A 13,489-nucleotide genomic window follows, 5' to 3' on the forward strand; every position below is an offset into this window, starting at 1 on the left:
GTGCCGTCTCGGCCGCGCAGGGCGTTGGACCGCGCCCTCCTGCGAGCCAGTCTAGAGTTGGACGGTGGAGAGAGCCTCATGGAGCAAATGACAACGGGGCACACCTCTTCGTCTTCTTCCTCCTTTTGCTGCTGCTCGTCGTGCTGCGACAGCTGCCGGTGGAAGGCGATGGCTTCGGCCGCAAACTGGCTCAGGTCTTTGGTGCTGCTGTTCCTACGATGTCGACGTACAAAACGCTTCAGAGATGTTTTTTTGACTTGAGTGTCAACATAAAAGAACGATTTTAACGCTCATGTTCCACTCATTTTAAAAGAAAAAATGCTGGCCACACTCTTCCACGATGTTTGCTGAGCTGTTGCGGCAGAGTTTGATTTTTGGAGCGGGTTGCTGAAGGTGGATTTTGGTCCATGCGCATTAAGCTATCATACTCTTTTTTTGCGCCCTGTCTAATATAAAAGTATTACTTTGGCGCTATTTTGGTGCCTAGGAACATCCCAAAGTTAAAGTGAAGGGAGTAGCTTTGCTCACACAGGCCATCGACTCGTCTTAACATAAAAGTTAGGGAAACTTGTCATATAAGTAAACCTTGTCAGATTTCATTCTCACTTCCCATGGTATCTATTTCAGTGGTTTTATGACTTTCCGTCTTACCTCTGTAGGGCATGAGGTGTTGGAAGACCTCTCTCTGGTGCATTCTGTGCAAGAGGGAGGTAAAGCAATGTGAAATACAAGTCGACAATCATTTAGCATGGCAAAAAAAAAAAAAAAAACCTACCCCCTGCACCCACGGGTGCTTGAGGACCTGACAATCATTTCCCATGCAAAAAAATAAAATAAATAAAAATAACCTACCCCCTGCACCCACGGGTGCTTGAGGACCTGAGCGGCACTGAGGCGCAGAGTGGCATCTCGTACCAGCAACTTGCTGATAAGATCTTTGGCGGCATCTGTGATGTGAGCCCAGTCCTTGTCTGGAAACTCGTATTTGCCCTGCTGGATGCTCTCGAACAGGTGACTCTGCAAGCGTACGGTATGTTACATGGTGTCTTAACTCGACATGCGTCATGCATTCTAGAACGGAGGCGACATTTTCAGCACGCTAGCTTCATGTTCCTACTGCGATTGCGTTCAATTTTTTTAACGTGACCTCATTGCGACCGCACGTGAACGTCGCCTGATGGGAGCGTGAGGTTTAGTCAGGTGATGATCAGGTGATGACGGAGGAGAAAAGTGATGAACGCCCTTCGCCTTTTAACGTTCTTACAACCTGTTGGAAACCGCGCAGTGACAGGCGAGGCGCAATAAATCAAGCACAAATCTGCATAAAAATGGCAGGGAAAGGAAATAAATGCTGTACACTCTGCTACATTTGAATAATGGACTTATTTGTTGGACCGGTGTAATTAGTTATTTGTGTGTACATGTATAGTATATAGTACATCATTCAAATATTTATAACTCTAAAGACAATGTTTTAAGTGATATTTTCACACTGCTCACTGTTATACAAGTAAACAGAGTTCAACGTCTTTCTTTCTTTTACGAAAACATTTAAATATGAATTCAGCAACTATGCTGAGAGTCTAACAATACGTGGAAGTGTCATGTTCGAGGCCACATAATTGTCGAGTCTCAGTACCTGGCACGTGCGGCATGTTTCCCCCCGGTCCCACCCGCAGTCGCTGCCGCAGTGGCCCGTGAAGGGGGGGCTGCCGCTTAACAGGATGTAGAGAATGACCCCGAGGCTCCACAAGTCGCAGCGTTTGTCATAGAAGGATGCCTCGTCTGTGAAAACCTCCACCACTTCTGGAGCCATGTATTCTGCTGAGCCACACTAAAAAAAAATAAAATAAAAAAAAAATAATAATAAAAATAAAGGGAGAGAGCAAATGACCAGAAGTTTGTAGCATTTTAGTGACAAGCAAAAGAATTTACAGATTGCAACCAGTGTTTCTCTACCTTGACTGAACATACGGTAGTCGACTGGCAGGTTAATTGTACCTTCTGCCACCTAGTGGGAGAACATTTAATTGTCCGGCCTATCACTCTACATCACCATCATAGATGAACTAAGAGACATTCTTACTCATATGTAAAATGTTTGGACCCATTAAGTGAGATTAGATAATTTCCTGTGGTACACTTGATCATCTCTCATGGTCCACAAAAGTGCCGTAACACAGTGGGTGGAATCACGAACTGCAAATCTTACCGGCGTGGTGAGTTCGGGAGTAGTTATCGGTGTGCAGGCGCTGCTGAGCTGCATGCCGCTTCCCAGGTCAAAGTCGCAGATCTTTACCGGTGACACCTGGAGAGAGACAGATGGAGGGTTCCTGAAGGAATGGAATGGTCTACATCACGGGTGGCAAACTCAAGGCCTGGGGGCCAAAGCCAGCCCGGCATCTTATTTTGTGTGGCCCGCGAAAAAAAATTGTTTGCGTCAGCTGGCATGATTCTTTCTAAAGTCTCGACCAAAAGGTCAAATTGTCATATGCAATAAATAGCGTGGAGAGTTTCCAATAATTTTCCGACCCTGTAACTGAACAAACTACAACTGGTGACTTGACTGATTTCAAAACTAGTAATCTGTTCACTTGTTGTGTACAAGTGATAACACGATGAGACAATGAAACATTTTTGTGGTATCACTTTCAAAACGGCCCTCCGAGGGAAGACGTAACTCCGAAGTGGCCCGCGACAAAAATAAGTTTGACATGCTCGGACTACATAGTCAAATTTAGGCCCTTTTTAGGATCTATTTTCAAGCAAGCAGCACATCACAGCTGTGGCCAATCCACTTTTTTTTTTTTTTTGTTAGGGGTAAAGCATTTATTCAAACCAAAATTTCAAGCGCCGGTTTGGAGCCTGGCTTACTTGATCAGTGTGTTCACAAAGGACGTTATCCAGTTTGAGGTCCCTGTGAGCAATACCTGTAAAGACAACGGACTGTTACCATGACAACTAGGACTGTCAGCTGGATCTGGGTAGATTGGACAAGAAGGTGTCTTACCCTTTGTGTGTAGAAAGTCAAGCGCTTGGGCGATGTCACGGACCACCTTGCTAGCCTCCAGCTCATCAAAGTGCTTCCTGTTCTGGATGTGCGTAAGAATGGACCCTTGGGACATGAAACAATCACATTGCGTGGGTGTGTGTCGCAGCTCGTGCAGACACAATGGCCGCTGTTCTTTTGGCTCACCTCCTCGCAACTTCTCAAACACCAAATAAAAGCAGGTGTCGTCTTCAAAGAACTCGATCAGTTCCAGAATGTTCCTGAGTCAAAAGATCACCAATTTAGTTTCGGTTCACATCATTTGTAGTTATTTCATGGAATGTCTTTCAAACACGACATTAATTCGCTCACCTGTTTCCTTGACACTGGTAAAGCGTCTCCACTTCTCGGAAGACTCGGCGGCGGCTGTGACCCGCACTCTTTTCGATGATCTGTATGACAGACCAAAAAAATATACATTTCACTGCCATGTTATGCAACTATCTGCCTGGTTTGCTTCGAGACAATATCATCCTTGAAATACTTCATCCCATCTCAAAATGTCTCACATTGCCCTTTTGATACAAACTAATTTTGAATGTCACCTTTACTGCATACTCCTGCCCGTTCTGCAAGCTGACGCATCCTTGGACTTTGGCACAAGCCCCCTGGCCAAGCACCTCATCCGTCAGCTTATAGAGGTCTAAAATGGATACATATGAATACATGAATGAATACAATAAACGCATATGGCAATGAGTCATATTCAAATCCTGCCGTAATGACCATCAAAAGTGCCAGTGGAGCTGTTGGTCGCTCTTGATCTTTTCTTCTTTTTTCGCTTGGCAGCATCTGGGATGTTCACAGGCTGGCTTTTCTCAACTTCTGATGCGGCACATGAGGAAAACAACACATGAAGACATTTGAAAACGTGTCCGCCGCATTGCGCAATAGGGCTGACATACCTGCAGGGACTTGAGCGATGTGCTGCCTGTCATCTGAAACGATCCCATTCTGCTGCTGCTGCTGTTCCCCATAACACTGCCCTACTTGGCCCAGAGCCAGGGAGTTGCCCTGGAACAGACAGGAAATGTGCAAGAGTGGTGTAAAATCAAGTGCTGACTCTGCTGAGAAAGTAGAAGAGGAAATGCATGAGCTTCCACTTTTATTTCACAGTCTTGGTTGACTTATTTCCAATTGGAAAACGTCGCAACTTGATTTAATGAAAAACCTCCAAAATCAAACTGCGTTCAACCTTAGACAGTAGACTGTAATAAAGCTATTTATTGCACAGCTCCTGTAAGGCAACCTGCCAGAGCAGTAGCTTGCGGTTAGTCTACAATATGCTAACCTTATCGGCTATTATCACAAGTATCTACAAATCCAGCCAGAGTACATGACTCACTGAGAGCGATAGAACGTTTGTATGTAAGGGTAGATAAGGCTGACAAGTCAGGGCAGTGATAAGCGGATGTTTCACATCAACAAGGTGACAGATCATACCTGGAGCGAATGCTGGAAGACATGCAACTCCGTCATCACGCTGTGCCTCACCATAGCTGCTAACTGAGGGAACATTACAAATATTTAGTTGACCTGGAATGGCCCGCATCTGCTGAAACTTACTCAGACGCCAGAACAAGATAAGATGACAGTCAAGAATTTCAGTTCACGTGTCAAACCAGTGCCTCACAGTGGGATTGGTTCTTTGGTTGCACGTAAAGAATTCTTCAGTCGTAACTCAGTCATTTTATTAATGATAGTGTCGTGTCACTTCAAGTCATTAAACTAAGCGCTAAAAATGACGTTATGCTGTAAACTAATAATAATTCACGTGTTACCAAACTATATGTTGTATCTATTTCATTTTGCATTTTAACCATCGAAATCGCTTCGTCAGACCTCTGAGAGAAACCTTATATAAATAAATGGCCTTCACAGGATACATCAGTCCGAAATCCAATTGCGAGCCGACGTTAGCAAATCCAAACCAGGTCCTGACGTCATTGACAGTCACGGCATCGTCAACAGGTACGAACGTCAACACTGATATTTGACTTTCGTTGCAGTAAATTTGCTTCTCAACACTCGCTTGGTCAAAGAAAGTCGCTATTTATTAAATTTAAAAAAAACACACACACACACAAACGACGTTGTGTTGTCAGCGTTAGCCACAGCTTGCTGGTTAGCCTAGCACAGAACTGTAAAGCCCCGTCCGACTGCTATTCATGCCGTCCCTACGTATTTTAAAGATCATCCGGGTGCCGTACAAGCCAAATATTAGACATGAAGCGGTCCGGTAACCTGAACATTCTCCGAACTGGCCAAATCCCCGCCGGTTAGAGTCTTCGAGAGATGATGTAAGATCCCATCGCTAGTCGAAAGCCATCAAAACCAGTTCACCACTGACGCGCCCAGCGGGCAACCACACGAAAATATATCACCACGCCTACGTTCTCGTATGCTCTTCTCCTATTGGTTGTATGCGACTACGTCACGTGACGTAATTCAGCACGCCTCTGTACGCTGTCGGGAATGTTTTTATCCAGGTGGTTGTATTTATTTTAGTTTTTCTTTACTTCTTTATGCCTTTCATAGCTTGTCATTTTACTGTCGGTGGTGAATCACACACCAAACAAACGTTGAATGAGAATAAATAAAAACTTTGTTTATAATTGTGAATGTTGCTGAGAAGTTTTGACAGCCTAATTTCCCTGATAAAAACGTGTCTGTCTAAACAGTCTTTCTACATCTTTATACAGTATTAGGCATGTTTTAATCTGTGTGGTGAACCTCAGAGGGTATTTTCCCCTCTCTTTATACCTTTCATTGCCAGTCATTTACACGAAATAATCATTTTAAACTAATTTTGTTGAATGAGCATGTACATGCTTTGTAATGGTCGCAATATGAATATTATTGTCAAGTGTTTTAAGTCAGGGGAGCCCTTACAGTGGAGAAAAGTTTACAACATAGTGCAGATAGAATAGGATTTTCACTACGGGTACTAGTGGTGTTTTTTTTTTTAAATAATCTGATTATTTGAGACCTGCCCAATAGAAAGAAACATAACCAAATTCACACTTTTTTAAATGAAGGAAGAAGCCAGAGGGGTGGAGGGTTAGCAGCGAAGCCTCACAGTGCAGAGGTGCAGGGTTTTGATTCCGGCTCCAGCCTTCCTGTGGGGAGTTTGCATGTTCTCCCTGTGCCTGCGTGGGTTTTCTCCGGGTACTCCAGTTTCCTCCCACATTCCAAAAACATGCATGGCAGGCTGATTGGGCACTCTGATTTGTCCGTAAGTGTGAGTGTGAGGGTGGATGGTTGTTTGTCTATGTATGCCGGGAGATTGGTTGGCAACCAGTTCAGAGTGTAGCCCGTCTACTGCCCAAAGACAGCTCAGATCGGCACCAGCATGCCCGCAACCTTTGTGTGGATAAACAGATTAGAAAATTAATGGATAGATGGAAGAAGCCAGAGTACCTGAAGGTAACCAAACTTCCCTTTATTCATATTTATTCTTTCCCTTTCAGCTGGACCCTAACTCAGAGTTTCAAAAAACTTCTAAAATACAATATTTTACTCAATAAAAGTCCAAAAAGCTTAAAATAGCCTATAAAAGGACAACCATAAATACATGCACAGGATGAAAGACGGGAGGAAAGACAGAGGAAATCATTAACCACCTCAGATTCAAATAAAAACAGCACCATTGTTACCATGAGTAACACACATCTTGACACCACCTGAAAAAGTGGGGTTGGATCGTAAACAAAAAAATTAAATTCACAGTGACATTCACTCACACCGCTCACATTGTAACATGTTACACATTAATGTGAAAAGTTCTTAGTTGAGAGTCCATTGAAGGTGGCATTTTGTCTTCTTCAGCTCTAGTTTAATTGCAAATCTTCTCGGTCATCTCCTTCTGTAGGACAACAAAACACAGGATCACATACATATATATACATATAAGAGGTTCCTGATTTTATTTCACATCCCTAATTATTACACAGCCTAAGATTGACAATAATGAAAGCCCAATGTGATGGATTTTATATCAGTCTCATTACATGCTTCACGATTCCAGACATTTGACAATGGCATTTTGATTGATCACATAACACAAGGTCAAGGTCACGCTCATGCCTCACCAGGGGCTCAAGTTCAGAGTGGTCGATGAGGTTGAACTCCGAAATGAAGAAGTAGTAGTGCTTGTAGCAGGTATTGATGTGGGCCTCGGCGCCCATGCTGCAAATGCTATCAAAGTGATGGATGTAAACGTGCACAAACACCCTGAAGAGTCGGCTCAGGATCTTTTTGCACACCTGCTGGAAATTCTTCGGAAAAGGAACACCTGTAGTGGGGATGAAAAAAATATGTTCATTCGGGGATTTCGGGGAACTATGACCTCTCTGTAAAAGGGATAATTTTCTTAATAGGACTCAATCGGGCAGCGGGATAGTCAAGTGGTTAGCATGTCGACCACATTTGAGAGGTTGTGGGTTTAAATCTTGGTTACAGGCTTCCTGTATGGAGCTTGCATGTTGTACTCGTGTTTTGCGTAGGTCTTCTCTGAGTTCCATGGCCTCCGCATTCCCAAAACAGTAATTTTAGATAAACTGAAATGTGCAGAGCTGTAAGTGTGACTTGTTGCTTGTCTATATGTACCCCGTGGTTGACTCGCCACCAGTCCAGGGTGTAAGCTGCATCTTGCACAAAGTCATCTGAGCTCAGCTCCAGCTCTAAAGAAAACGGACGGATTAAATGCGGGGCTATTTCGTCGTGACAATATATCATCAAGCCTGATATTGAATGCAGTTCAGCTATTTGTTACGTCTGTTGATGCGACAAATTTGATAGTGTCTAAATGTCAGGCTCATGGTTCAATTAACCTCATTTGAATCTGCAGCACATTAATGAAGCTTCATGAAACAGTTATAATACACACATCGTGTAAGGGAGTTCTCACGCACCTATTCTGGTGGGGAAGATTTCCTCATCGTTGATAAGCGACTCTATCCAGTCCATCATCAGGTTCATGTACTTGAGAGCTGGCAGCTTGGTGGGTTTCCTGTAGTCGTCGCCGTCCTGCCACCTGTACTCGTACCGGAGGCCCCCGGACATAATAGGACAGGTGCGTTCGGTGCAGTACTCGCTGACCGTGCCGTAGATCAGGTTGATTCTGTTAAAGAAATCCACCACGTGCATGGCGATCCAGTCATTGAGGCTCTCGCCCTCGGGCAGCTGCACCACTTTCCTCAGGTCAAGGCCGGACTTGAGCGAGGCTTGGGCCTTCTTGTACAGTTCGAAACGCTGGGTGCCGGGTTCAAAGCGTTTCCTAGGTCGGAACGTTTTGTCTTTGCTAAACACTTGACCCAGACACAAAGCCATGTCCTCAGCTGTTTGTACTCTCCAGAATAAGTGTTTTATAGTCTTGAAGGCGACAGTTTCTGGCCTGGATGAGGTCTCAAGAGGAGAAAAGCCTAGTCGAGTCGGGCTGCAGATGCTTGGATGTTTACTGTAAAGCACAAAAACATTTAAAGTTACATGACACAGTTTGTGGAGTGAATGAGGAATGTAATAACCATGTAATAAAGCCACTGATGTCAACTGCCAACCATATAGAACTCACAGCATGTTTTTTTTTCTTTGCAATTACTCAGTATTTTGCCGTATTCTAGTTTGAAAGCATTTGAAGCATCAAAACATTTTAGTGTTAAAGCGTTTGGTCAGAAACTGGTGTTTGTGGTTAAACCAACCATGTACTACTGCCAATTAAATAAAAAGCTTGAAACAAACTTTTTTTGTGGCGGGAAAAAAATAAGTCTGTTCATATTTTGTTTTGGTAGGTTCTATGCTTGTATCGTGACAGAGCACAACATTTTGCGGGTTTTGAAAGATGAGTGAAAATGCTTTGAAAAAAACAAAACAATATGCCACAGTCATTTAACCCACCAAAGCAAGCATGTGTACCATTTGGCAATCAATCAAGCTGAAGACTTCTGATAAATGTCAAACTTTAATCAAGCAGACACAACCTCAATAAACAGCATATTACATTTGATTATTTTGATTTGGCATTTGGAATACGCCACTTTTTTTGTGTGTGAACTGTCTTGGCCTTATACTGTCTGTGGTGAACTTTCCATTTGGATTAGAGCATGACCTCCACTGATTGGACTCTGTAGTCAAGTGACCTTGGGTGCAACATAACGCTACCATCAACATTTGTGTGTAAAGTCACTCAATACAATTCCTGCTGTTGTTCTTCTCTGGACCATTACTAACAAACGTTTCAGTTTCTTTTTGAGTTCACAAATAAGTCAGTGTCCAAATGTGACAAGTTGTCCATACCTCACTGATAAAACATTTCAGAAAACTCCCCCCCGAAACTAGTTCAACAGGAAAAAGATGATGTCATCGTAATGATCTGAGAGTGTGTGTGTGTGATCTGCAAAAGAGATCATTTTTCTTCCTCTCGCGACCAGTTCAGTGGGGGGGGGGGGAGTGTCAGTGTGACTATGCGGTCATGAGACAGCTCCATAACAAAAGAGCTTCAGAGAAGACTTAAACATCAACCCAACAAACATGAACTCCCTTTACTAGTGCACGAGTATAATAGCTAAAAAAAGACAAAACACAAGTGGGCTCAAAAACTTTTACTCCCCTGCAGTCGCCTCAAGCTGAAGCATGTCTGATCATGCACTCATCTCACGCATACTTCCCGGGTGTTTATTGACGCCACACGCTAAAAACAAACCCATTCAAGGCTTGCCTGACGGAAACCAAAACACGGGCTTGCCGGTATAAAGCAAGACCAGGACAAAAAGGACAGAATAAGGAAAAACGCTGTTTCTACTGTACCTGGTTGCTGTCCTACAGCGGAGGCTCCACAATGTTGGCAAAAGCTTTGGGAGAGGCCGGAGTGAATTTCGGAGGGCAGCTCCCCAGCTGCTTTACCCCCTTCTCCTCCCCCTTATCTCCCCCCCTGCTCTCTCCCTGCCTCAAACAGACGTCCAACTTCACTCCGCAGTAAAGCACAACTCAAGAAAAAGTTGAACTAGTCGTGTGGTTTCTCTTCCTGCACATGATGTCACATCCTGACTTTGTCTTCTGGGTCTGCTCTTGCTAACATATGCGAACGGAGGAGGGCTGGGAAAAGGACTTCTCTCATTCCTTCCTCTTTCTTTTCCTTTGAGTTTTCCTCTTACTACCGGCCCGTGGAAGACCGCCCCCCGCCTTCTCTGGTAAAACTGGGCCCACATCTATGCGCCACAAAAGTACAGAGCAGAGAGCACAGCAATCCCACAAATATTTCAGAATATTTTGGCAGAGCGGGCTGCTCTTTCATGGCAACGTATCATTTAAATGCTTTGCCTCTTTAAAATGCTGTCATGGAAGCCAGTATAAATGGGTTTCAGTCAAAAGTTCATCGTGGGAACAGGGTTGTCTGGTCAAGCGTATCGTCCTCTCCGAAATATCGGCTGAAATATCACGTTTGTATATTCTGAGGTTCAATTTCAAGGTTAGTAAATGTTTTGGACTATTTACAGACAGTGGCAAGGAAGCAAAAATACAGTGGTGCCCCGAGATACGAATTTAAGTCATTTTATAATCCATAAAACTCTGCTCTCAAATCATCTTTCCCAATGGTAATGAATGGAAATGCCACGACTCTGTCATTTTTTTTCCAAGTTGTCAAAAATTTACTTTTTCCTCTTGTATTAAATTACAGGATAGGATTGGTTTAACATTCAAGAGTTAATCAGTCCGTATATTTTTATTAAAGTGTCTGTACCTCTACTTAAGTACAGATAAGAATGTAAATAGATATTTATGTTGCTTGTTTTTGGCAGCTTTTTTTTCCTCAACACAGAAACCAGTACAATTTGTAGTATCTAAAATGACCACTTGGGGGCGTCCTAACTCTTGTGAAAATCATTTACAGTATAATAAGAGTAATGCTTAACCAAAATGTCATGCGAATGCTCCTCAATGTTTTGTTTGTGCTACCTCTTGCAAAGTTTGCTTCGGTAAAACAGTTGTATATGGAACAACTTTTTGGTGCTCGGACACCAAAATGTTATTAATGTGGTTGTGGCAAAAAATTATAATTAAATTGTTAATAATTACAAAACAGATTAAATATACAGTGGGATGGAAAGTAGTTTTCTATCACAAGAGTTATACAGAGTTCTTGATTATTTACCATCTGTATTTTTATTTATTTATCCCCCACCCAACTTCACTCCAACGAATTTCTTCTTTTGGGGTGCTGTCAAAGATAAAGTACATTCAAGGAACCCACACACCATTGATGATATTCATAAACTACAAATGCCAAGAAATAACTAATCAATTCACTCGGCCAGAAAATAAACTTAAAGGGGAAGTCGGTTCACCTGGTTTCTGAAGCTGAGCCATGAATGGTTGTTACCTGAGCCCTGAGTAACTGTGATGTCATTTTCAGTGAACAGCGAGGGGCAAAATGGCCGCCTTCTGAGATGGCTAAAAACGGGTGGATTTTGCCGCTTAATTCATATTCCATAAATGCAATATTAATCAGAAACGGCGTGTTTAGAATAGTGGAGGTACATAGAACATATTAGCATAAGGAAAATTTGGAAGTTGACTTCTCTTAAAAAAAAAAAAAAACATCTGATTGCAACATGAGAAAAGCTATTAAGGTAGAAGTTATTGAGATATAGTCGTTGTATAATTAATGTTATGCATATCCTTACACAGCCTCCTCTAAAGCAATGCATTTCACTCCAGGAAGGTGGCCGTTGCATCACCTTCACCTTGTTTACTTCAGTAATGACTCCGCTTCAAAAAGGCCAATTGAAAAATTATATGATCTCATTCGAAGAGCTGTCAGGGCAATGCGGATGCATGACATAGGCCATGCAAGATAGAAATGTGACACATGCGGAAGTCGAACAGGTCGGGCCTCAGCTGTCAGGCTGACAGGGAAAGCACTACGAAGGTAAGCGTGGTAAAAACACACGGCCTGACATGTTAATTAAGGACAGCCCAATCCTTTGCACAGAATCAAACGCATATTTTGACTTTAATGCATTCAAGAAAATATCTATTCATGACAATAAATTCATGAATTCATTTTTCTTTTTCGCTTGTTTACATACAGGCTGAGGGTGAGCTGGAGCCTCTTCCAGCTCACATCGGGCGAGCCGGTTACACCCCAAACTGGTCGCAAGTCAGTCGCAGAGCACATGGAGGTCAGCATCCAATCTGACATTCAAGTCATGCTGCAGTTGAACTTAAACTTGAACTTTAATTTACTTGTCCCTTGCAGGCAAGGGGTGTCGTGAAAACAATCTCGAGCAGCAGCTGCTTTCAACTAAACTGTGTTAAATATGTCAAGCATGTGGTGCGAAAGCTTCGTTAAACAGTGCATCTCTGTTAGACATCCGGTTGAGATGTTGTTTGACAGACAAGTACAAGCAGGCTTTTATCCTCGTTTCGGAGCAGGTTCTGGGATTTTGAATTAAACCAGAACGAGCCGCTAGGTGATCACCCTGTTGAGTTGATTGTCCCACTTTTCGAGGCTTCTATGGCAACAGGCAGAGCATGACATTGTGTTCAAACATAGGGTAGGGTGATTAATTGGAGTGCATTTGTAATGACGATTATTTTATATTTATTTTATTTCAATTTATTTCGTTAAACTTTTGACCCCCAAGATATTTCCTTTTTTGCTGAGATCGCCCTACCTGACCACATGTTAGAATGCTATATTGTCCAATGTTAAAATACATGTTTTGGGAAACGATATATACAAAACGTTATTTTCTGATGACTCTCTTTATATCATTATCTATATATTTGCGTGTGGATGCATGTGTGTATAAAAGTTCTCCAAAGCCCAAACTTAAATTAAAAGAAACACAAAAATCATAAGCAACTTGAAGCTTATTTAGACCAATTTATACCTGGTGTGCATCTCAAGTGGATTCAATAAATATCTCGATACATGGGATGCTGGTTCATATATAAGACACAAAATGAAGGCATTATTTAAAAAAAAAAAAAAAAAAAAAAAACGTTGCACTTACCAACCATTCATATTCTTGTGCACTTGTCATCGCTTTCACGCCAATGATTTGAAAGAGAAAAAAAAAATTCTCGCCAATTTATTAGGAAATTGCGCCATCAACAATAACAAAATCTTGCTCGTATTGCTTTGAGACTGTGGGTGTTGTAGTGCACCCACAGGCAATGATGCAATGCATTTAGTAACATTAACCAATTGGAGGGCTTGCTCCAATTATGTGTTGATTTTAATTATGACTTCATTCAAATGACTTTGACACTTAGGCTACTTGCTTCATTTTACGGGCATTTGTATCAAGTATCAAGTACAACTTTATTGTCAAATGTATACAGCACAGATGAAATGTCCTCCCTCATAAATGACAACAGTGAATTGAAAATGTCAGGGTAAATTGTTCGCCTGTCCTAGCTGACTTGATGAGAATC

At 42.4% G+C, this 13,489-nt stretch overlaps 2 protein-coding genes and 1 long non-coding RNA gene across 3 annotated transcripts; 1 reads left to right on the forward strand and 2 right to left on the reverse strand.

The window, feature by feature from the left end:
* Nucleotides 1-2: 2 nt before the first annotated feature.
* Nucleotides 3-5,425, reverse strand: mknk1 (MAPK interacting serine/threonine kinase 1; the record flags this gene model as incomplete). The annotated part of the gene is made up of 14 exons (XM_019896469.1): nt 5,294-5,425; nt 4,493-4,555; nt 3,955-4,063; nt 3,776-3,874; nt 3,595-3,692; nt 3,362-3,441; nt 3,197-3,270; nt 3,011-3,115; nt 2,875-2,930; nt 2,213-2,308; nt 1,640-1,834; nt 853-1,017; nt 652-695; nt 3-213 (listed from the first exon to the last, which is right to left on the reverse strand). Coding segments are annotated over exons 2-14 (1,386 nt in total), but the record flags the coding sequence as incomplete, so codon positions are not given.
* Nucleotides 5,426-6,472: 1,047 nt separating this feature from the next.
* Nucleotides 6,473-10,174, reverse strand: mob3c (MOB kinase activator 3C). The gene is made up of 4 exons (XM_019896416.1): nt 9,854-10,174; nt 7,963-8,507; nt 7,141-7,343; nt 6,473-6,914 (listed from the first exon to the last, which is right to left on the reverse strand). The coding sequence occupies exons 2-4, from the start codon at nt 8,378-8,380 to the stop codon at nt 6,885-6,887; spliced, it is 651 nt and encodes a 216-aa protein (XP_019751975.1). The 5' UTR covers nt 8,381-8,507; nt 9,854-10,174; the 3' UTR covers nt 6,473-6,884.
* Nucleotides 10,175-11,918: 1,744 nt separating this feature from the next.
* On the forward strand, nt 11,919-13,028 carry LOC109531974 (uncharacterized). The gene is made up of 3 exons (XR_002171282.1): nt 11,919-11,975; nt 12,138-12,228; nt 12,306-13,028. It is a non-coding gene; the product is annotated as an uncharacterized LOC109531974 (long non-coding RNA).
* Nucleotides 13,029-13,489: the final 461 nt, after the last annotated feature.

This window comes from Hippocampus comes, unplaced genomic scaffold (genome assembly GCF_001891065.2).
Source record: "Hippocampus comes isolate QL1 unplaced genomic scaffold, H_comes_QL1_v1.1 scaffold22, whole genome shotgun sequence".
Lineage (NCBI taxonomy): Eukaryota > Metazoa > Chordata > Actinopteri > Syngnathiformes > Syngnathidae > Hippocampus > Hippocampus comes.

Excerpts from the sequence above, each read along its gene's own strand:
- mob3c (XM_019896416.1), bottom strand. The coding sequence starts at position 8,380 with ATGGCTTTGTGTCTGGGTCAAGTGTTTAGCAAAGACAAAACGTTCCGA. Across the intron at positions 7,344-7,962 it reads AATCTTCCCCACCAGAATAG|GTGTTCCTTTTCCGAAGAAT; the intron begins GTGCGTGAGAAC and ends TCCCCACTACAG. Across the intron at positions 6,915-7,140 it reads ACTCTGAACTTGAGCCCCTG|AAGGAGATGACCGAGAAGAT; the intron begins GTGAGGCATGAG and ends GTTGTCCTACAG.